Raw genomic sequence first — 23,908 nt, forward strand, 5'->3', positions numbered from 1 at the left:
AAATATAAAACCTGTTAAACTTGTGGTTAGCAATGACCAGTTTGACTACTGAGGCCACTGAGACGCTTACTTTTAAGTGTCCACGTGGTGCTAGGAAGTAACTCCAGCCACCAGTGATTTCATGTGTGTGCGTCCCACGCGGAGGTGCTTTGTCATTGCCAAGTCATTTAGCCACTTTCAAGCTTGATCGGCTCCCCTGGGGCTGAGCAAAGTGGCCCCGTGCTCCAAAGGCACAGGAAGGCACATTGCTTCTCCTGAATGAGCAGAACCGAAGGAGACGTGTCCGGCAGAGGCTGTTAACCTAGACGAGCCCTTGGGTGGAAGTCAGCTCCCACTGCTCTTTAGTTTTAATGGCCAGGAGACTGAAGGAGATCAGAAGGGATGAGTCCCTTCCTTTGGGAGACACGGCGGTTAGTGGCAGAGCTGGGAGAGGATCCAGGTCTCCTGATTTCTGGTCCAGAGCTCCTCCAAGCCTGGCAGCTTTCTTTCTGTCCGCACAGAGACATAAGTCCTGATTCTGACATCGGAGAGGAGGACTGGCCATAAGAGGTCTCCGTGGCCTTGACAGAAATCTGGCTCCTCTGGTATGAGCCGTAGCTACCGGCTTTGGAATCCAAGGATCAAGCTCTTGCTTCTTTCAACGCCCCATGTGTCCCATTGTGTCACTGCTTAGGGAGCAATGATGTACAATCCTGCCGTGTCCCGTGGCTGTTATCATCTTGGAAGGAAACACATATCCAAATGGTTTACAAAGTCAAGTGGGATCCTGTGTTAGGGAGATAAACAGACTGCTTGGACCACCATATGGGAATGTTTTATTTATTTATTTATTTAGAGACAGAGTTCGCTCTGTCGCCCAGGCTAGAGTGCCATGGCATCAGCCTAGCTCACAGCAACCTCAAACTCCTGGGCTCAAAGGATCCTCTTGCCTCAGCCTTCCGAGTACCTGGGACTACAGGTGTGCACCACCACGCCTGGCTAATTTTTCTATTTTTAGTAAAGACAGGGTCTCACTCTTGCTCAGGCTGGTCTCCAACTCCTGGCTTTAAGCAGTCCTCCCGCCTGGACCTCCCAGACTGCTAGGATTATAGGCATGAGCCACCGCGCCCAGCTGGGAGTGTTTTATTTGTGCCATTGATAAGAGCCCTCAAACCCAATGAGCTCATTTCAAGTATACGTCTTCTCCTGGCTGGTCGTTGCATAGCTTTGCCAACTACCTTGGAAGTGCCCCATGGAGTCCTGGTTCTACTGAACTAGCTGGTTCATTCCTAGGAAAGGATGCATCTCTAAGTCTGGGTGATGGTGCTGTACCCACACACCAACCCCCCAAAGCAGAATGTAGACAGGAAGGAGAAACCCCTTCCCCCAGACAGTGGTGTATCTGACCTACTGTAGTCATCGTCACCAGGCCTCCTGTTCCCTGAGAGAGAAAAGAAGAGGAAGGAGTCAGGGGAGTGCATGGCTAGGCATAGAAGAGAAAAAAGTTACGGGAAAGAGGAGTGTTCTAATGGTGCTGGGTCCTGGAGCTGCTACCAGATACATACACTCAGACCCTCAAATAAAGTGGTAGAAATTCTCTACTCTTCACCCCAAACTTAGCTTAGAGATGCCAGCGTAGGGTATATGTGGACATGTTGGGGGGGAAGGGAGTCATGCATGCTGTGTGGAGTCTCCTTACTTTTCTGGACAAAATTATCTCTTCCTCATTTTCTTTTTCCATCCAAAGAAAGCAATTCATCCTGGTGCGGGATATGAAGGCATTTCAGAATACAAATCAGTCGTCTATTATCAAGTCAAGCAGCCCTGTTGGTACGAGACTGTCAAGGTGAGAATGAGTCTTGGGCCACCCCTGTCAACTGTTACACTGTGTTTAGATTCCTGTCTTCTTTTCACCCCCAAATCATTCCTATTTCACCCTGATGTTTTAGGTAAGTTGCCTATGGTGAGCAATAAGAAATTATCTTAATTATAATTCTGTGGAAGAGCATGCATCCCTAATAAACTCAGCGTTCTTCAGTAACATTCTCATTCACAAATGTACAGAAATTTGAATAGAGAAGCTTCTGGTTGTCATGAGGTAATAGGCTGCCAAGATGGTCCAAAATCAAATGGAAATTTTCACACTGTGCAAGCAGTTTCCTAACATTTTTTTCCTCCTTGGCCTCTAACCAAGTTTTCTGGGCCTCTTTTCAACTTAAATGTGTGTTACAAGTTCCAAAGTGCTTCTCAGATCAGTCATCTCCTTTGAGCCCCATATCAGCTCTTGCAGCTAAAACAAGCAGGTGTCGCAATGCCCTTTCTCTGATTAGGTACTGAGACTCGAAGTTCAGTGACTTGCCCAGGTCCTAGAGCTAACTAGTGTCAGAGCCTGAACTGGAGGCCACTTCTGAATCCTAGGCTCCAATAGCTTTTTTTTCCCTTTTTTTTGAGACAGAGTCTCGCTCTGCTGCCCCGGGCTAGAGTACAGTGGCATCAGCACAGCTCACTGTAACCTCAAACTCCTGGGCTCAAGGGATCCTCCTGTCTCAGTCTCCTGAGTAGCTGAGACCACAGGTGCACGCCACCATGCCCAGCTAATTTTTCTATTTTTTATTAGAGATGGGTCTCACTCGTGCTCAGGCTGGTCTCAAACTCCTGACCTCAAAGCGATCCTCCCACCTTGGCCTCCCAAAGTGCTGGGATTACAGGCATGAGCCACTGCACGCAGCCTTCCAGTAGCTGTTTCTGATTGTTGAAGTCATGTGAGCTGTCCACAGCAAAAACAAAAAATATTGCACTCATCTCTTAATTTAGAAGTAACCATTTTCAACAATTTTATATAGTTCATATGTTTTGGGTGATGCTGTTTATACACACTTATATTGTGCTTTTTAAAACTTCTTATCTCAAGGCGTAAGTTCTTTAGACGTGTATTTTTAGCTACTTGCATAATGTTCCAGGATATATATGATCATGCCGTAATTAAACTACTCACCACAAATTTCTGCTCTTCTCATTGCCCCATGGCACTGTTTTCCTGCCACCTGTATATGTGTAATCAGCAGAAAGCTTCTTTGCCTGCAGTATTTTATCTTTTCCTTCTGTTATCGACCCTAATTGTTACCATATCAATATACACCTTGCCATCTGAAAAGTCCTGTATAGACCTGAAAGTAAGAATCTTTTCCCTCTGAAGTATTTACTGTTCATATTTGAGGAAAGACTAGAAACTTGTAATATTTCTGTACTCAGAATCTATGATAAACAGCAAGATGATCTTATCTTGAGGTTCTTTTGGTTTGAAAATAGCTGTTTTCCTTTGAATGAAACCTTATACCAAATCTCACCCTATAGTAATCAGCGCTGTTAAAATTGAACCTAATTCTGTAAAATGAGCCATGCATGCAAAGCACTGTGTATCTGTAAACTATTAATTTCTTGCTGTTATGCAGGTATCCATCGCCATAGAAGAGGTCACACACTGTCATATACGATTTACCTTCCGACACAGGTCATCTCAGGAATGTAAGTATCAGGAGATCTGTGACATATTTCTGTAAAAAAAAAAAAAAAAAATTTACTCTTCCTTGACAGCCCTTTTGTGGATCTAGAGAACAAGATACTTGGAAACTAAATACGTGGCAACTTTATGTCAGAATTCTTTTGTGCCAGGGAAATCAGAATCATGGATTTTGCTGGGCTTCCAGGGTCTGCATTAATCACTTTATATCAGAATTTCCATTGAAATATGTTCTGTGAACACTGACATTCTCGGACATGTGAATAGATGCTGCATGACAGAAAGGGTTTCATAGTCAATAGGTGTAGGAAATGCTGTATGTTATATCTCCTCCTGAGATATTCACAACACGTGTTGCCATATTGTTGAGAAGTCCTGCAGCAAGAAAACTGTTTAATCTCTTATCCCCAGAAATTACCATTTTAATCATAAAAGAACCTATTTCAAGTCTTGGGCCCTGATATGTGACAGCCAGCGGGACACTACCACTCAGAGTCTCTGGGGTCTGGTTAGGAAGATGAACAAGAAAATAGGTGATTACATACAGAATAGTGTTCCCAGACTGGGAGGTGTACGTGTGCAATTTCCTACATCTTAGCTGAGACTTGAAGGTGAGTAGATGATGTTAGCCCAGTAAAGGGTGACACGGGAAAAGTGAGATGAGCTCAGTATGGCTGAAGTGGGAACAGCAGGGGCAATACAATCAGGATAGGCCATGCAAAATTCCCATTTCTGTGGGTCAAAATAGTCAGATATCAGCCATTTCATATGGTTCTAATGTAGTACTAAGTTAGCAGTTACCAAGGTCTTAGTTTGTACCGGACATTGTGTGATGCCCTATTTGTACATGGCTCTATTTCATATCCATAATAATCCGATAAGGCACATTCTACTTTTATGAACATTTATACACAAAGACACTAAGGCCCAGAGAGGCTAGATACTCGCCTGGTGTCACAGGGCTGGCACGTGAGTGAGCTGGTGTGACACCCAGGCAATCTGATTCCAGCAGGGCTAGAGCTAGATTGTGAAGGATGAAGATGTCTTTGAACCATGTCATGGAGGAACCATTAAAGGCTGGTTTCTGGTTGGGTGTTTTTAGGTGATAGGACAGGTTGGACTATGTTCATACCAGCTTTATTCATAATTCCCCAACCCTAGAATAGCCCAGATGGCCATCGGCAAGAGAGTGGATAAACAAACTGAGTTATGATCATACGACAGATTACTGCTCAACCAGGGTGGGGACCCAAGAGTCAGAGCAGACCTCAGAGCTGTGTGACGAGAACAGGCCACAGGTTATCCCAGCCACAGACACCGAGGCGTGTGTGGGACCCAGTGAGCTCAGAGGCCAAACCCCAGAGACCCAGAGAGGGGCACTCTGACTCCTTGGGAAGCCACACCCTCCTCCTCAGCTGCCACAGGGCACACACATCTGCCTCTCTGGCACCGAGGCTCATGTGTTGACGGGGAGGATGGAGAGAAACCTTGGGCAGCATCGTAAAGGTGTACAACAAATACCTCGCAGACTCTGTTGTAGGACAACAGAAATTGAGACGGCTCATTCAAGGGTTTTGAAACAGGGCGGTTGACTTAGATTGGGTTTGATTTTGGAAACCTCACTCCAGCGTGGAGAGAGCACTGGGCAGGAGAGCACTGGAGACAGAGGGGTTAGGAAGGTCTTGTAGAAATAAAGGGAGGGGGTGAGGGTGGCCCGGATTCAGGTAGGGCCAGAGGAATGGAGAGAAGGGACAGGTTCCAGAGGTGTTGAGGACGTGGAGTTGACATGGGGTAGAGTTGGATTATCTCACGTGTTAGGGACTGTAGAAAGAGGAGCACACTTGGGAGTCCCAGCCTATTTTGGTGACACACACGGCACGTGTGTTTTTTTGCAGCCTGCCGAAGCACGTTTGTTGTGATATGGTTGAAGTCACACCCCAGAGCAATACGTGAAACCAGCCGTCATGGCTGTCGCCTCCTGGCGTCTTTCCGCACTGCTCAGACACATATTTCTGTCTTTTCAGCCAGGGACAAATCGGAGCGCGCCTTCGGGGCAGCCTTCGTGAAGCTCATGAACCCGGATGGCACCACTCTGCAGGATGGGAGGCACGATCTGGTGGTTTATAAGGTGGCGCTGACAGAATGAGGCCCAGACAATGGCTGAGAAAATATTTTGCTCCCTTTGAAACTGGCTTTTAAGGCTCCTTGCAGATTTATGTGTACAAACATCAGGAACCTCTCTAGAACTGTATGTGTTTGCCCATTAAAGTCTAGAAACCCAGGGGGCTCTGGTCACACCGGCTGCGTGGTCTTACACCCCCTTTCAGGAGAGAATGAGTTGCATTATTACTTAGTCTTCTAAGAAACGTCTCACCCTCTCCTGCAAGTGGGGTTGCACCGCAGTAATAGTTAAGGGCTGGCCTCTTCCGATCGGCTCTCTTCATCGTCCTGCATGGCACACAGACAGTTGCACTGTTGGGTGTGGATAGAGTGTGGTGAGTGTGGTAGGATGTGGTTTTCAGATCACTATGAACCAGATACCATTTCTCTGCTCTAGGGGCCTTGTTTCCTCCCCTACGGGTTTGGTCCCCATCCTTCCCTCCTAACTGTTGCTGAGTTGCTGAGCTATCACTTCCACTGAGGTTTTAGAATATCAAGCAGATGCTGGAAGATCTCATTTATCCAATAACATCTGGGGAGTTTTCACCCAACTGGTAGCTCGTTTGATTGCATCCACCTGTTGAATATTTTTCTTAACATCTTAGTTTGTAAATAGTTTTGGAAGGCAGAGCAAGTTATCTCCTCCTCCGTCAACCCAAAGAAGTGTCATTGTGGCCATTTATGGGTTCAAGAAAAGGAAACTCAACTTTATTCTGTAATATATTTATTATTTTTAGCATAGACTTAGATCGTCTTTCTCGTTTACAGCTAGAAACCACAAGTTCATTCAATGATGAAATCATTTTTCTGGGTTGAAACTCTGTGGAAAGATATCACAGTGTCTCAGAGGTAGAAGGGACCTTGGTGGTAATTAGATAAAGCCACACTTCTCATTCTGGAAATGCACTGTGCTCGTGATAGAACTAGTCTCATTTGCATGTAAGAGATGTCCCCCATCATTTGGTGGGAGCATCTAACATGCTTCCTTTTTAGGGCGACAACAAGAAAATGGAAGATGCTAAATTCTACCTGACCCTGCCTGGGACCAAGATGGAGATGGAAGAAAAAGAGCTCCAAGCATCCAAAAACCTGGCCGCCTTTACCCCCAGCAAGGATAGCACAAAAGATAGCTTTCAGATCGCCACCCTCATTTGCTCCACGAAGCTCACCCAGAATGGTAGGTGTGGTGACAACACTGACACACGTGAGCTTTCTGCTCGGTCCTCTTTTGCTCCTTAGTTAGACCTATGGGGCTGGACCGTCGAGGGCCAGGGCATCCGAGGTGGGATGTTGGATTCTGCTCTCTGCTTTTCAGATGTTAATCCGGGTAGTACTGATCAAATTGCACATCTGCTTCTGAGGTTCGGTTGTCTCTCCTCAAAACAGGATGAAAAGCGTTTCAGTATTTTTAAATATCGTAAAACCTATAAACGTACTCATTAACAGAGACTGTGAAATTCAAGCCTTGACGTTTCCTTCCTTCAATGCAAGGCAGCAAAGAGCCCTGATAATGCATTCTGTATATGCAACAAGAGATGTTAGTAATAAGGGTGGGAAAGACTGGCCAAGAAATAGAATTAGTCTCCTATCTCAATAGGTGTGGCAGGGTTTCTTGTTAGAGTTGTGGTTTTCTTCCACATATTCCTCTGTCCCATTTTTTTCCAAGAGTCAGGGGTTTTCCATAAAATCAGCTAACTCGTTCAAATGGGACTTCATTCTTTTTTTTTTCCTTCAAATCTCCGATACTGATTTTAACTTCTTTTGTGTCTATCAGGGCATTTGATAACAAATAACAGCTTATTATTTAAGTTATGTAATGTCTAAGGAGTCCTACTGAAATATTATAAACCAACAGTTAGCTGCTCAGGGGACTTGCTTAGAAATTCTGTCTCCCAAATGTGATATAGAGGATTACTGCCTTTGGCCTTGTGGACAATTTGGGTGAGGTGCCTGGCAGGAGCTCTGCTTTGAGGAAGTGCAAAGACAGAACAGTTTAGATATAAGGTACCCTCAGGGGCCAGATGCTGGTTGATCTTTAGAAGGGGTCAGTATTGAGTTTGTTTTGGTAAATCGTGGTTGACTAGAGAATAAGGACAGTATTTCAACTTGGACAAGGGGCTAGATGGAGCAGAGTGAAGTTCATGCCTGAGTCATTTGGAAAAGTAAGAGCACAGTCACCAAAAACTAAGCCAGAAAGTGTTCTGAGTGTCGTAGAAGACATGACAAAATTTTATCAGTAATATACCCCTTGTTATGGAAAAAGTAAATATAATAAACTGCTGGTAGATTAAAGGGTATGATATTTATGGAGGATTTTAAATATCTTCAGACCCTTTGGCTGGGCCATTTGACTCCTAGAAGTTGAACCTAAGTAAACAATGAGAGATGTGCACAAAGACATATGTATGAGGACGTTTGCCTATTATTTATAACAGGGAAATTCTGGAAATAACCCAAATGTGTCCAGTAGTCAGGGTCAGTTTAACTAAATTTTATAATATAACTAAGTGACAAAATATGTGCAGCTGCTAAATATCATCTTTCAAAACATAGTCAAGGACAAGGCGAATTTTTTGATAATACTGTGTGTGGTGTGATCTCAGGGTTGTTTAAATCCACGGGAACAATTGGGAGCCAGATTGCCTGGGTTCAGATTCCAGCTCTGCTACGTACAAGCTGTTTCAGGATGGGCAGGTGACTGGTCTCTTTAAAATGAGAGTAATAATAGTATATTTTGAAGAATGAACTAAATGAAAATAAGTGTCTAGCCCGTTGGAAACACTATATGAATATCAGCTATCATCGTCATCACCATCGTCGTTATTTGTACAAGACTAAAAGGAATAATTCCAAAAAATTGGGTAATTCTTCTTTTCTTTATTCTGTTTGGTATTTTCGAAATTTTTACCTATGCAATGTCAAAACGTTATTTTTTTAAGTATGGTGGTAGACGATACAAAGCATAAATGTACTTTTAGGACTATCAAGCGATACTCGAGAGGAACGGCAGTTATTAAACATCTAGTAGATTATCCTTTCCAGACTAGAGTTCAAAGAAGAACAAAGAAAATAAGAAAGTTTGTAAAGTTAGCTTGTAATGAAAAGCAAAAGGAATTTCTGTTAGAGGTAACCATATTGTTACATTGTTTGTTATCCAGAAGTCAAAAATTCAGGAAAGTTTATTGGAAAGTTGCAGTCCTCAGTTTAAACACTTGATCTGCTGTCTACTTTACCCTGTCTTCTAAATGTTCTTAACCTGTGGTGTCCTGACGTGGCAGCCACTACACACATGGAGCTTGTGAAATTTAAATTCATTAAAATTAGAAGAGAAGGGTTTGGGGAGATGTTGGCCACAGGATACAACATTTCAATGAGATAGGAGGAAATAGTTTAGGAGATCTATTGTACATCAGGGTGACTATAGTTAATCATATATTGTATACTTTAAAATTGCTAAGAGAGTAGATTTTAAGTGTTTTCACCACAAAAAAATAAGTGTGTAAGGTAATGCATATATTAATTAGCCTGATTTAGCTATTCCACAGTGTGTGCATATATCAAAATATCCTGTTGCACACCATAAATATACACAGCTTTTATTTGTCAATGACAAATGATAAAAATAAATTAAAGTTAAATAAAATTATGGATCAGTCACTGTAGTCACATTTTAAGTTCTCGGCTAGTGGCTTTCATATTGGACAGGGCAGATGTACAATGTTTCCATCATCACAGAATGTTCCATTGGATGACACTTCTCTTTGTTGTCATTCCCATTGAGATCTGCTGTTCCGATCTCAAAAAAAAAAAAAAAAACTCAACATACCAAAAAAAAAGAAAATCTTAAGTAATATCTTAGTCCGAAGGTTTGAAGAGGCAAACCTTGTCTGATCCCGAGGGGGGTGGTCTGCTGCCAGTGTGGACCGAGTGCAGGGAGAGGGGACGGTTGGAGACACCACCAAGACATTGCCAGCGTCAGAGGGAACAGGGCGTTCCAGGAGGCAGACAATCGTGGATTGTTCGTGCATTTGCTTTCTTCTGACTTGATGGAAATTATACAGAACCAATTTAATTTAATAAAAAGCCGAAGAACATTAATAAACCATCCATTCTTCAAGGGCGTTTACTGAGCAGAGAGGGTGGCTGTCCCCTCTCCCTGAGACCGTGACGAAAGGCCTTTCTCCTTCCCCTCAGGGGGAATCTCAGGCTCAAAAGGCTAAAAGCCACTGAGGTTTGTCACAAATAGTCTCAGAGACTCTCTTTTTTGTTCTGTTCGTTTTTAAAACGCTAGAACGGACCAATTGTGTGGGATCATTTGTTGCTTGGCCCAGATGGAGGGTGGGAATGGGTCTGTTTCAGGAAAAAGAGAGAGGAGTTTGTGTCCCTGCAGGTGGAGCCTTGTGCCAGGTGGGGCACACTTGTCATTTCACTTTACCCTCCACCACCTGGACATGAAGGCACTAACGCTGCCATGGTCTTCCCGAGTTTGGTGACCAGAAAATTGAGTTTTAAAGTGGTAAAATGTCTTGCCTAAACTCACAAGCCATAGCCTTGAGTTTTGAAAAAGATGTTTATAACTCCAAAACTTAGGATTTTTCTTTCTTTTCTTTTTAGAAGTATGTGTTCCCTAATCCTCTCCCAAAGGCAATTACTGCCCTAAAATGTGGGGATTGTCATATCCTTTCTTTTCTTTATAGTTTTACTATGTGTATAGCCCTGAAAAATATATTATCTAGTTTTGCATATTTTTTTACTTCATATAAATGGCACCATCCTGTATGAATTCTTCTGTAACTTGCCCTTTCACACTCAGCATTCCCACAGATTTCGAATATTCTATACTCTGCCACACTTCTGATGGCAATATAAACTGGGATAATACTTCGGATAACATTTGGATAATATCTAATATGGCTGTAGGATGGTCCTTCCCAGTGACCCAGGCATGATTGGGGCCTAAACAATATGGAAGCCAATAAAATAAATCCATGAAGAAGACTAACTATTCTAATGAATACTATACATTTGCAGCTCCTTATAGATATTTATACAAATCCATTGATTAAAAAGTGTACCCATTGCTACTTCCACTAGATAATACTCTGGTAATAGCAGCTTAACGTACTAAACAAGATGATAATATAGTCACAGTCCAGATAACTGCCATTTCCCTGTGACATTTTTAATAGCTCAACATTCATTAAAGCTATAAGTAGCTTAAAGATCCAAAATTCTGCATTTTAAATCCAAAAACACCTCTGAGGTTTTCATCCCAGATTTGCGCTTAGAGCCACAAATCTGTTCTACCTTCCTTTGAAATAGCAACCGGTCTGATGTGCTTGTCTGTCTGTTTCTTCAGAGAACTCTAGGGGAGGCAGTAGGATAGAGTAGCAAGGACTTGGTTTTTGGAAGCAGATAAATCTCTAAGTACATTCCATTTCTACCACCGCTTAGCAGCGTGCAACTTAAGTAATTTAGTTTCGTAAAGCCTCAATTTTGTCATTAAAAAATGGAAAAAATAAAATGTACCCTACGGTGCAGTTGTGACGTTAAAATGAATTAATAAACATATCTATATTCTTTATATATATATATATGTATATATATACACACACACATATATATATATATATATATATATATATATATATATATATATATATAAAAGTTCCTTTTTCCCTCTCAATCCACCCAGATGTAGATCAGGGACAAACTAAGTAGGCAGCAAATCAGAGGTAGTAAAATTACATAAGAATCCTTTTGTAGGTTTATTTCTTGTGACTATGATGTCATTAGAGAAATGCAAGCTGCAGTCAGATATTCTTTTATGTACTTGTACATTAGCGGGTCATTTTTTTTCTCTTTGAAAAATGGGAGAGGACCACAAGGTTTTCTCTGACTTAGATAAGAGATAGTTAATTAAAAGAATACATAAGATACACCTTGAATTAGCCACTGTTAAAGGCAATGGTTATTGTCTAGAGAACGTAGCTGTGTCCTGAGATGGTCTGGGCTTCTCCTTCTAATCAGTGTCTAATGTTTATGGTTTGTGGTCGTTCTTCCCAGTGGACCTGTTAGGCTTGCTAAATTGGCGTTCCAACTCCCAGAACATTAAACACAACCTAAAGAAGTTAATGGAGGTGGATGGAGGAGAGATTGTTAAGGTAGGTTCATATATTCATCGTGAGACTTATACCTACTGTATCGTTAGTTTACCATTTTAAATTCAACCATTGTAAATATAAAAGTTATCTACGTTGCTAAGGAAGTGTGCCAGTTTTTAGGAAAATGCTATTTTTAAACCTATTGAAACCTAATTGTCCCCAAATTTCTGCAGAATGGAGCTGAATGAAAGCGCCAAAATAACCTCTCTGTTTTTCTTACCTTCAGTTTTTGCAAGATACACTAGATGCACTTTTTAACATAATGATGGAAATGTCAGACAATGAAACGTATGACTTCCTTGTGTTTGATGCACTGGTAAGCAGTTAAACATATTCACTAGAGCTTATTCTTACAGCTGAGTGGTTTTCAGTATTTTACTATTATAAGAAATTGTGATAAATGTCCTCCTGCCTAAATATTTGTTTACATCTGTTTCTCTGATTATCTCTTTAGGCTAAATTCCTAGAAGTAACACTAGAAACAGATGACTTATATTCCAGGCCTTTATTTCTTTCTATCCTGCTAGATCTTGCTTTTTGATATACTTTCTCTTTTTCATTAGGGAAAACAAGGTGTTTTATGACATTAGAAATCAGGAACCACTTTATCCACTTTACTATTATCTAGTCACAAACCAGGAAATGACTTTAACCAAGAAGATTGTTGCATGTTGCATACATGTGCGCTTGTGTGTTCACGCAAGGGAGACTGAATTCATGAGTCAGAGATGAATCTTAGCCTCATTAGGTACAGGATGCACTCAGCAGACAGTTGAATTTGTCACACAGAGTAATAGAACGTACAACCCATTCTAGGAACTGAACTCGGAACAGGAGTAAGTGATAGCAGAATCTAAGCAGGCCAGAGGTGGCAGTGCAGGGCAGGAAGCCAAAGGGTCCAAACCAAGCCTGATTTTCACATTGTTGGGGTGAAAGTTCAGGACAGGCTTTCACCTGAATGTGGCAGCTGAGCAGGAAGGTCAGTTGCAGCTTTAGGTGATTCACCAGCTTGGAGAGATTGATCAGTTTAAGAAGTGGGCAGGGCATTAAGGCTCAGGATGTAAGATAAAAAGAGGAAATGCCACCCAGATGAGATCTACCCTGGGCAGGCTCAGGTTTTGGGGAAAGAGAGACAATAGTTACGGGCACTGTGCAACAAGGTCGGGAGACAGATTCCTGTGGGACAGAGCAGCTGGCAGTGGGCATGTATGGATGTCCCAGTGCCTCTTCCTTTGCACTTCCCTGTCTTAAGCAGGTGCAGTGTGGTTATTTGTAAGTTACGCACCTGTAGCAGTGCAAGGTAACATACAGTGGGCGGGGTGGGGGATTGGGAGACCAAACTCTGTTGACGTTCAGTTACTGGGGACACTCAGACTGTACCCAGGAGAAAAATGTCATGAAGTGTGTCACTAGCTCCATCCTTAGGTCAGAGAAAACCCCTTTCCAGGGCCTCCTTCCTCCTGCCCCATTTTCTTCCCTGACTTAGGTTACTTGTGCACCAGCCACCCTCTTTTTGGGACAGTCGGCTCCCTGAGGCCAGGGATGCTGGCTTGGATTGGTTTCTTTGCAGCATCTAATGCAGTGCCCGACACAGAGTAGTCTCCCTGTTCATGTTAAATAAATACAAACCCACAAGATTTGACTTCAGCTCTGGATTGGTGCAGTGGGAATGCCCCAGAAATGATCTAGGAAGGAAAGGAGGCACCGAGATGTTAAATTCCAGCTTGTACAGGGTCCCGGGGGTTGTGCTGTGTTGCTATTTATACTTTTCACCTTTGGCAGGTATTTATTATTTCACTGATAGGAGACATCAAGTTCCAGCATTTTAATCCTGTACTTGAAACCTACATATACAAGCACTTCAGTGCCACCCTGGCATACGTGTAAGTATGATCCGAGGGAACCGTGTGTTGATTTATTGGGTCTGTGCTCTGAGGGCTGGATGGTCGAGAAGCAGGAGGGAGCTGTGTTCAGCAAACGTGGCTACAGCGCAGACCTTCATCCTCCTGGCGGAAACGGGGAACCGTCTCGGTACCCTAACCCTGGAACAGGGGTCCATGCCAGCCCTCCCTTCCGGATAAGGCTACATCTCCTTAAGGATCCAGAATATCTAGGTGAGGTGCTGGAGCCACTTGGGAGCAGAATGAAGGACAGATGACCAAACTCAGGATCTTAGGGATTGGGTATTGGCGGGATGAGCATGAGGAGATAGCAAGGGGATCAAACAGTGTGTTAAACACTAAGCAAGACCAAGGCTGGAAGAAGAACAGGTCGTGCCCTTAACCCTATACTACAGGTGCTTTGTAAGAGGCATTTCTTACAGGATATGAGGAAATTTCATTGTCCTGCTTTTTGCAGAAGGAGGAGTGTCCTCCTCCTTTGGTTTATAAGCCCCTGACTATGGAAAGCAACTAATGTCCACTCTGTGCTCCACCCTGGAGCTCTCAGCTCATTGTGGCATCGTACGTGCATGTCACCCCCTTGCATCCTGGTTACTGTGCAGAATGTGATGAATGGAGCAGTCGGAGTATAGCTGGGATTGGTCAACAGTCTTTTTTTTTGCAATGGCTTGTACCAACTCATGTTGGTTGCTGTTGCTGATCTGTCAGGGCAACCACCGACCTGATCTCTCAGCAAATACTCCAGCCATGGGTTCTTTCCACTTAACGGCCTCACATTGCATGAGGGCAGTTGCCACACGTGAGGAAATCCTGTCCTTGTGGCTCTTAATTACCCTGAGACAGAGGTGACACTCCAGGTGGTATAATCTGGGTTTATTTACAAGACTTGATCAATTCTATATGTTTCCCCTGGATCTTTTGTTTTTTATAATTCTAAAAAAGCTCAGAGATTCCCAGAAGGGATGTGTAAAATATGAGCGCCCTCAAAAGTCTTGGGTTAGCACGAGATTAAGACCATTCCTAGCCCAAAACTCTGGAAGGACACAAAGAGCAATCTAAAATTCTAGAATAGTTTTATCTGTTGAGATGCTCAGAACCAGGAATGTTCTAGAGAGTCTGATTGAGCTCCTCTCACTGCACTCAATGAAGCTTCCATCTGTTTCCGTATTTATGGATCCCAAAGGGTTTTGGGTGGAACGGAAGGAATTAGACTTCTTCTAAGGCAACTGCTTTAGGCAAGCATAATTCCTCCCTTAAAGGAGAATCTGAGGCCTGGTGTGGTGGCTCCTGGCACTCTGGGAGGCTGAGACAGGAGGATTGCTTGAGGTCAGGAGTTTGAGACCAGCCTGAGCAAGAGTGAGACCCCATCTCTACTAAAAATAGAAAAATTAGCCAGGTGTGGTGGTGCACACCTGTAGTCCCAGCTACTTAGGAAGGTAAGGCAGGAGGATCACTTGAGCCCCGGAGTTTGAGATTGCAGTGAGCTATGATGACACCATTGCACTGTACCCAACGTGACAGAACAAGACCTTATCTCCAAAAAAAAACATCTGAAGGTGTCTGTATTATATCCCAGAGATTAAAATAGCCTTGAGATTTGGATCACTTCACCTCTTTCATTTCTTAACCCTTTCTGTTTCATCCCACAAAGAGAAAGAAACCTCCCACTATTCTAAGCAGAAGGGTAGTTCCAAACCTAGACTGTGGATGAGGAAACTAAATTGGAAAGGAGTTAATTTTCCTGTTCAGGGCATATTCTGGAAGATATCATTAGAGTCACAGCTTCTACTTCCAGTATGCCAGGCGCCCTTCTTACATAGCTTATCCAAGCCTCAGAGTACCCTGGTGCCCGTTGCCTTAATTTTTCTTTCTCACCCTTTTCAGGAAACTCTCCAAGGTACTGAACTTTTATGTGGCAAACGCAGATGACTCCAGCAAGACAGAGTTGCTTTTTGCCGCTTTGAAAGCCTTGAAGTATTTGTTTAGATTCATCATCCAGTCTCGAGTGCTCTACTTGAGGTAATTGTCACTGCACTAAGACGTTGATACTGTCAGTGCCTCCTTCATGTAGTTTCCCTCATTCTTCATGCTCAGGTTGAGCACTGGTTTTTTGGTACAACAAATTTTTTGTTTTAATGGGAAACGTGGGTCCAGCCACAAGCCAAGAGCACGTGCTTCCCAACAAATCTATCTTAAAATTCCTTTTAAAGATGGAAAGTCCAATTGTTCTTCTCTTTTTCTTGTGAAGATTTTACGGCCAGAGCGAAGATGGAGATGAATTTAACAATTCAATCCGCCAGTTGTTTCTCGCTTTCAACATGCTGATGGACAGGCCTCTGGAGGAAGCCGTCAAGATCAAGGTCAGCAGGGTGTCGTCATGGGTTCCTCTTCTAAGGCTGTCAGTGAGGATGTTCTGGGACAACTTAGATTGGGCCGTCACGGGAGAGAAAGCAAGTAAATGGTGGTTCACGGAGAGCTTGTGAATTTTAGTATGACTTGTAGAACGTAAAGGAAAAAGTCACTTATCTGTGGATGTTTCTATTTTCAAATGTCAGTTTGCCAAAGACAAGTTACCCTTTTCCATGACATCTCTTGATTGGCTGTCGTGACCCCCATTTGACCTCCTGATTTCAGCAAACTGATCCCAGTGCTGTTACAGGTGACGATTTTTTATTCTTAGTTCTCCTGGGTCTTCCCAGACGCATAAAGTCACCGTCATCGTCATTATCATCAAATTTTTAAAAATACGAAATACATAATCCCTGAAGACTCAGATTTGAACTTTATTACTTACACTCTTTATATCAAGTTTGTGAGGGAGACTTTAAGCATTTAACTACCTCCTTAGATAGAAAAACGAATTTCAAATGGACAGCACTTGCTAACGCTGAACACAAGGTAGCTGCGTTTGCAGGAAAAGGATTTTAGGAGATCGTGTATAGCAACACCAGCTTTCCTTTTTATTGCGAGGGTATCTGTGTCCAGTTCCCAATTTAAGTTCCAAGTACAGCCTTTTCTTCCCGGGATCACATAGCAATTCTGTATTTGTCCGGCTTGGCAACTGAATTTGCTTTTGGTGTTTTTCTTATAGGGGGCAGCTTTGAAGTACCTTCCTAGCATAATTAATGACGTCAAACTTGTGTTTGATCCTACTGAGCTCAGGTAAACGGCAAAAAAAATAATAATAATTTCTTGAGTTTAACAGAGAAGCAGCTCCCCCGCTTGGCTGGAGCCTGGGCTGCTGCAGGTAGCTTTTATTTATTTTTTTTAACAAGTATTAACAGAACACCTTTTTGTGCTCAGTTTCGTGGAAGATACAAAAGAACATACAGAATCTGCCCTGAGAGTGGTTTGCACTTTCTCTGGGGAAATAAGACATGCAGACATAAAATTAACTCTAAAATATAGTGCATAATGATATGCTTCCAGCCCTCCCAGGAATGCAAACTCAGACTGCCATCGACATTAGGACAGGGCATTTTGCCCAAAGGCAGGTCTGGAAAGTGACAGTGGACACAGTCAGCTGTAAGGCGGAGTCCCCCGGTGAGCCAGAAATACTGTCTCCCTGGCACTGTCTAAAGACACACCCTCAGGTCATTTGGGAGTTTTCCAGATAAACCTCGCCATGCCCAAATCTCAGAGTGGAGGAGAAAAGTTTGAAATGATGCCTTCAGCGTGGCAGATTGAAAACACTGACTCCGGGGTTCTCTTCCAGCGTGCTCTTCTGCAAGTTCATTCAGAGCATTCCGGACAACCAGTTGGTTCGGCAGAAGCTGAACTGCATGACCAAGGTAGTAGAGAGCAGTCTCTTCCGGCAGTCGGGTGAGTCTCCGCCAGACACTGCTGCTGACCGAGATGTCAGCCCCGTTTCTTCTGCAGCCAGCATTCCACATTTTTCTTTTAAATGTTAATAATGTCCTAGCCAGTCATTTGTTGGCAGTGAGGGACTTCCTGGAGGATCAGTTTTAAGGAGAAGCGGAGATTAGCGCGAGATTTCCAATAGTTGCTAAAAGAACAAAAGCATGGGTTCTGTAATCTTTAATTAGAACCGTCAGCAAGTGGCTTATTAATTTTGTCCTCAAAAAAGAGGGACCCAAGAAAGTAAAAGGCAAACAAGAAAGATGGTCCTTTTAGACAAGTTCATCTTCTTCACTCTATGCTCATTGCATAACCTCAAAAACCAGGGCGCAGGGAGGCCCGGCAGTGTGTCAGGTTCTACTTGCACCGGCTCGGGAGAGCTGGCCTGTACAGCTCTTCTCAACTCCATGTTCAGTGGTAGCCGGAAATTGACCACGATGGAAGTATTTACACAATGGCAATCGGCAAACACTATAAATTAAAGCTTCTCTTTAGGAGGCACAGGGGAGCCAGGGTACCAGCATACCACTGTGAGTGCCGTAGAGGGGAAAATGTCTTTTACGGTGATAAAATACTTTTCATTTTGTAAGTAGAGTCAGGCCTGTAGCCACCCTAAATCACTGTGCAGCTTTCCCAAAGCTGATCGAGGAGGAGGTCCAATACCTGGTCATTCCCCGTAAACCCAAGCCTTGCTAGAGCGGGGCAGCTGGGGGAACTTCTTCTGGAGCTACTACCAGGGCAGTGAGTGGCAGAGGGCGACCTCATGTTATGCATTTATATTGCCTGGGGGTCTGCGGATCGGCCAGCCCCTGCCGAAATCAGACAAGTTGAGTGCATTGTCGATGGGAGAACCCTCCTGGCCTTGTCCCTGGCTAGTGATGTAACTTTGGACAAATAAGTGACCTTCTCTAAGTCTCAGCTTCTATTTCTGCAGAAGGAGGAAACTGAACTGGATCATATTGCCGTAGCCTCTTTCGGCTCTGATATTTTCCAACCCTGTGAATTTGTGCTTAGAAATTTCAAATGTTCCTAGGACATAGAGGTAGAGGTAACACCTTCAAAAAGCTAGTGAATGTTCTTAAGTAGAGAACAAGTTATTATTAAACCTTTTAATGTGCATTGATAATCTCTGCCCCTAAGGATACAGAAGGGATAACAGATAATAAAAATGAGGTATTTTGAGCAAGAGAGCAAGTAAATACTAGATAGTTCTAGACAAAGTCTGATCACTGTTAATAGTCATTTCTGTAGCATCCAGAGTACTTGGACTCATAAAAAAGGTGTTATAATAGTGACGATCCCAGTAGGAATATATAATAGATCATACATTACACTTTCTGTAATCCACACCCCTGCAAAGACTGTGAATCATACCTAAATGTACTAGGGAAGCTCAGTATTTATAGGAATTTCATAGTGAATGTTCTCCAACAGGTGAAAAAAAATTTTGAAAAAGTGTTTGACTTGCTTAGTTTTCTTAGTTTCACATGACTCCACTTTCACTTATCAAATAGGCATTTTAAAAAGCTAGAGAACTTGTTAAGTACTTGAAACCTTTTGCCGAGTCCTCACATTTGCTCATGGGAGGAGTTACTTTTCTTAGTCTGTATAATCCAGTGACGAGGCTGACGTTCGGTGCCCAAAACCAGGTGGTCCTCGGTGGCCCGGGGGACCCCACTCCCGTAGGGCTGGCTCCAGAGCTCGGAGCGGCCGGGACAGGCCTCGAGAGAGCTGCGGAGAGACGGCAGGCAGGCGGCTCGGGGGTGGCACGGCTGCGTGTGACCCGCCCGTGTTTTCCGTCCCAGAGTGCAGAGACGTGCTGCTGCCGCTGCTCACAGACCAGCTCAGCGGCCAGTTAGACGACAACTCCAGCAAGCCTGACCACGAGGCGAGCTCGCAGCTGCTCAGCAGCATCCTGGAGGTGCTGGACAGGAAGGATGTGGTGAGTCGAGTCGTCACCGACGTGGCACCGAGCTCACGTGGCCCCTTCGCGGCAGTCAGGAGTGATTCCGTGGCCTTTCTGGGCTTGGGTCATTTTGAACCCGGGTGTTGGGGCAGGCTGTGCCCATTTGGGAGGTGATGAGAGAGGCCAGAACCTCCTGTGCACACCTAGGTCCAGGTGAAGTCAGCTCTCTGCTGGGGCCTCCCCGGGCTGCTTTTCCTGCTCGTCATTGACATCCCTGCGAGTACTCTTAAAAATCAGAGGCCTGCTGAGACTTTCTGATTTTGTGCAGAAACCTCTGCTCTCTTATCCTCTGGTGCCTGAGCTGCTAAGAAGTTCTCAATTTCATATCCTCTTTGACACGCATGCTTTCTCTGGAGCCTGGTGGAAATTACATTTCTTATCGTGGGTCTTCTCTGTGATCTGGCCCCCGTCCCTCCCTCAAATGGGGCCGACCCTGCCTGGATTTACCACGTCCCAGAGACAGCAATAGCCCGCAGACCTAGGCGAGCCCCAGGCGGAGGAGGCTAGAGAACTCTGCAGCATGTGTTCGGCTGAGCAGTGGAGGACTCAGGGTTAAAAAGAGATCTTGCCCCAAACCACAGTCCCCACATGCGTGCATGCTCTGTGGCACAGGTGTTGCCACAGAAGAGGAAAACCACTCTTGGTTTTTGCCTATAGCCTTTCTCTTACCAGTATCTTCAGATTCTGTTCTGCCAAAACACATGACGATCGCTCTGCCTGTCCCTATGGCTAAACCCTCGGCTCTCCTGTCAAAATCCACTGCCGTGTGGCCCCAGCCATGATTTAACTGGCACGTCTGCATTTCTGCTGATCCACACCCTGGTCTCAGAAGCACCCCGGCCACCACTGCTTCTCTAGCTCCTGCCCCCACCCTTGTCCCCCACTACTGAGCCCCTGCCACCCACTTACTGTTTGTACTGTTGATTTGATACCTATTCATTAGACATCATTCTCCCTTTTTTGATTAAATGTGTTTGTAGAAACCACATTATAAAATGGCATAAATTTTCCCGAGGAATGTTGTGATTAAGGGTTTGGTTCCTAACCAAGGATTTGTGTCATGAACACAGTAATTTTTTAAAAAGTTAACTCTTAGGACTCGATAATTATTTAAGATAAAGTTCTAAGCCCTATGAATTTGGCAGCAGTGTGCTAGACAATTTGGTTTGCCCAGAAATCCAGTGTTCTAGAAAGCAAATCTTTGTGATCCACAGTTAATTTGAAATGTAGGTATTGGGGTGTTTGGCTTCTGGTCCCATTATTTCCACCCTATAGCTTTTTGTCCTTAGGCAAATCTCTCAGTGCCTCAGTTTCCTAGTCCGTAATAGTAAGAATTATTCTAGATGACCTCTTGGGTCTCTTCCACTTCTGACCCTATTCTGTGATATATAACATCTCCACCTACCTTCCCTCTGCACAGAAACACCCTTTGGAAATGACTTGAATGTATTTAAATCCTGTGCAAGGAGATTTAATTGGCTTGATTTTTGTCTTCCCAATATAATATTCCCTGTAATGAGCAGAGGCATTCAAAATGATTGATCTTAGAGCTCTATGAAAGTACTAAGTCTCATAATTTTTTGTTGATCATGGTGGCACATTTTTCCTCCATAAGCATTTTTATACGTATGCACTGGGGCAATGTCACTGAAGTCAGTAAATGAAATAAAAAGCAAGGGAGGGAGGGAATGAAAGACTAAAAATACTTGATACTTTGATAAAGTTGCATATAGCAGTAGACAGATCCTACATGATCTTACTCATATGTGGAATCTGTACTAGACAGAAGCAGAGAGTAGAACAGCAGTTCTCTGGTTATCTGGCTGTGGGGGGTGGGGCAGGAGGCAGATGGGGGGATGTTTGTCAAAGGGTACAGAGTTGTAGTTACAAGATGAACAAGTTCTGGGACTCTAATGTACAGCATGGGTGGTGATGGATATGTAAATTTGATTATAGTAATCAGTACACAGTGTACAGGTATATCTAGACAACATGTAGTACACACTGAATATGTATAGTCTTTGTCAGTTAAATATTTTAAAAATAATAAATAAAATGTTAACAAGCCAAATAATACGTACAGCAATCATTTAGTTAATTGGAGCATTAACCAAAGCAAGAATGAATGAAGGCTTTGAAAAGTCAAGTTGAATATTGGTAAATTGGAGCTGAATGAGTGTGATACCTAACTACAAAAAAGGAAAGAAGGAGAAAGAAAGAATACACATTTATTAGACACTGTTGTTTACATCAGCCCAACTAATTCTTACAAGAAAACTATTATCATCCTCCTTTTGCAGCTATGAAAACTGAAGCTTGGTGAAGTTGAATAATTGCTCAAAATCATACATGATAGAGTCAGAATATTCAATCCTTATATTGGTCTGCTCAGTATTCCGTAGAAAAATACCACAGACTGGGTGGCTGAAACAACAGATACTTATTTTCTCACAGTTCTGCAGGCTGGAAGTCTGAGCTCATGGTGCCAGCGTGGTTCAGTTTTGGTGAGGACTCTCTTCCTGGCTTGCAGACGGCAGCCTTCTCACTGTGTGCTCACCCGGTGGACAAAGAGAGATCAAGCTGTCTGGTGTCTCTTCCAATAAGGGCATTAATCCCATCAGACCAGAGCCCCACCCCCATGACCTCATCTAACCTTAATTGCCTCCCAAAGGCCTCATCTCCTAAGGCCATCACGTTGGGAGTTAGGGTTTCAACATATGTGTTTGGAGGAGACACAAACATTCACTCCATCACAATCCCCTTGACTTGAATTACTTGATTTTCCTTCCCCAACACAGAAGGTGCCAAGAACTTTGTATTTTTGCCTTTCAGTTCCCAGACTTGTGCCTCATTGTCCTGGGCAATCCTGCTCTGTTCAGCATCAGAACCAAATAGCTCATGCTAATGGGGGTTCCCCCAAAACTATTTATTGAGGTGGTGGCAATGGCGAGCTCTCAGCGAACCTGAACAGTCTGGGTTATCTGGGAGGCATTTGTTCCTGCATGCCCATGTTCATCTTTTAAGTGTTACAACTGATCATTTTCAGTTGACTTCTTCTGTAAAGTTATATATTATTCCATGAAAACATTTTTCCTTTTTGGACAAGAGATGCTTCGTAGGGAAGAGCTGGGAAGAGATTTAAACATTTGTCCAGGTTCCCTAAAGGAAAGTGAAAGTGAGTCAGAAGAAAGGGGTGTCCACTCCTGTGTTTTGCCCCCAGGGCCCCACGGCGCTGCACATCCAGCTGATAATGGAACGGCTGCTGAGAAGGATCAACCGCACGGTGATCGGGATGAACCGGCAGTCTCCCCACATTGTGAGTGTCTCTTCGGTGGGTCACATAGCCGCCACTGCCCCTGTGTCCCATCTGTCTGCTGGGAGGACTCCGGGGCTGGTGGCTCCAGACCAACTTCACACGAGGCCCCTCACATCACAGTCTATGGGTTATAACCCCGAGCAGATCCCGGTAATGACGTGAATTTTCTATAGAGAGAAGGTGATCCAACATGAACCACCCAGCCCCTTTGGTTCAAGGAAAAAAAGCAGTCATTTTAACGACCTTGTGATCGGCATGCTTGTGGGAAGGCCTCATGTTTCCCGTCTACTACGTCTAAATAGATGCCAGAGAAAAAGTATTAATGTGATTGAGACCACAGGTAACTGTCGAAAGACCAAGTGGTGTCATCATTAAAATGAGGCATTTTTTGCTTGCTGTATTTTAATAAGGTTAGATTTCAACTAGGGAACATAGGAAAAGAACTATCTCAAATTGCTAATATAAATAAAAACCATCCATCTATTCAACAAATATGTATTAAGAAACTATTGTAAGTTGGGCACTGTTCTGAACACTGGAGATACACCCATGAACAAAACAGAGCAAAACTGCTGCCTTCGAGGAGCTTCCATTCTATTAAAAACAGTAACAGCCACAACTGCAACAAAATAACCTGCCTAGTATTAGAAGGCAGCAGGTGCTATGGAGAGAAAAATTGAGCCGCATAAGGGAAGTGAGGGTGAAGGAGTCACAAATTTAAATATAGTAATTAAGAATAGCTTCCCTGACAATGGCTCATGCCTGTAATCCCAGTACCTTGGGAGGTCAAGGCAGGAGAATTGCTTGAGGCCAGGAGTTCAAGAGAAGCCTGGGCAACATAGCAAGACCCTATCTCTACATAAAATAAGAAAAATTAGCCAGGCTAGGCACGTTGGCTCATGCCTATAATCCTGGCACTCTGGGAGGCCGAGGTGGGAGGATCGCTTGAGGTCAGTTCCAGACTGAGCAAGAGCAAAAATACAAAAAATAGAAAAGCCCTTCGGACCTTTAGAATGCTGCGTGATTCCAGTTGGTATGGTCTGA

General features: G+C 43.6%; 1 protein-coding gene across 1 annotated transcript in view; it reads left to right on the forward strand.

The window, feature by feature from the left end:
* Positions 1-23,908, forward strand: part of DOCK5 (dedicator of cytokinesis 5) — a 165,217-nt gene that overhangs the window by 96,660 nt on the left and 44,649 nt on the right. The window contains exons 15-27 of the mRNA XM_045535787.1: positions 1,727-1,825; positions 3,432-3,504; positions 5,524-5,627; positions 6,653-6,836; positions 11,726-11,823; positions 12,050-12,139; positions 13,606-13,706; positions 15,609-15,743; positions 15,973-16,084; positions 16,816-16,886; positions 17,440-17,546; positions 19,388-19,524; positions 22,769-22,864. Coding sequence (XP_045391743.1) covers positions 1,727-1,825; positions 3,432-3,504; positions 5,524-5,627; positions 6,653-6,836; positions 11,726-11,823; positions 12,050-12,139; positions 13,606-13,706; positions 15,609-15,743; positions 15,973-16,084; positions 16,816-16,886; positions 17,440-17,546; positions 19,388-19,524; positions 22,769-22,864 — 1,407 coding nt within the window. The remainder of the gene's footprint in view (positions 1-1,726; positions 1,826-3,431; positions 3,505-5,523; positions 5,628-6,652; positions 6,837-11,725; positions 11,824-12,049; positions 12,140-13,605; positions 13,707-15,608; positions 15,744-15,972; positions 16,085-16,815; positions 16,887-17,439; positions 17,547-19,387; positions 19,525-22,768; positions 22,865-23,908) is intronic.

This window comes from Lemur catta, chromosome 22, assembly GCF_020740605.2.
Source record: "Lemur catta isolate mLemCat1 chromosome 22, mLemCat1.pri, whole genome shotgun sequence".
NCBI classification, from domain to species: Eukaryota; Metazoa; Chordata; class Mammalia; order Primates; family Lemuridae; genus Lemur; species Lemur catta.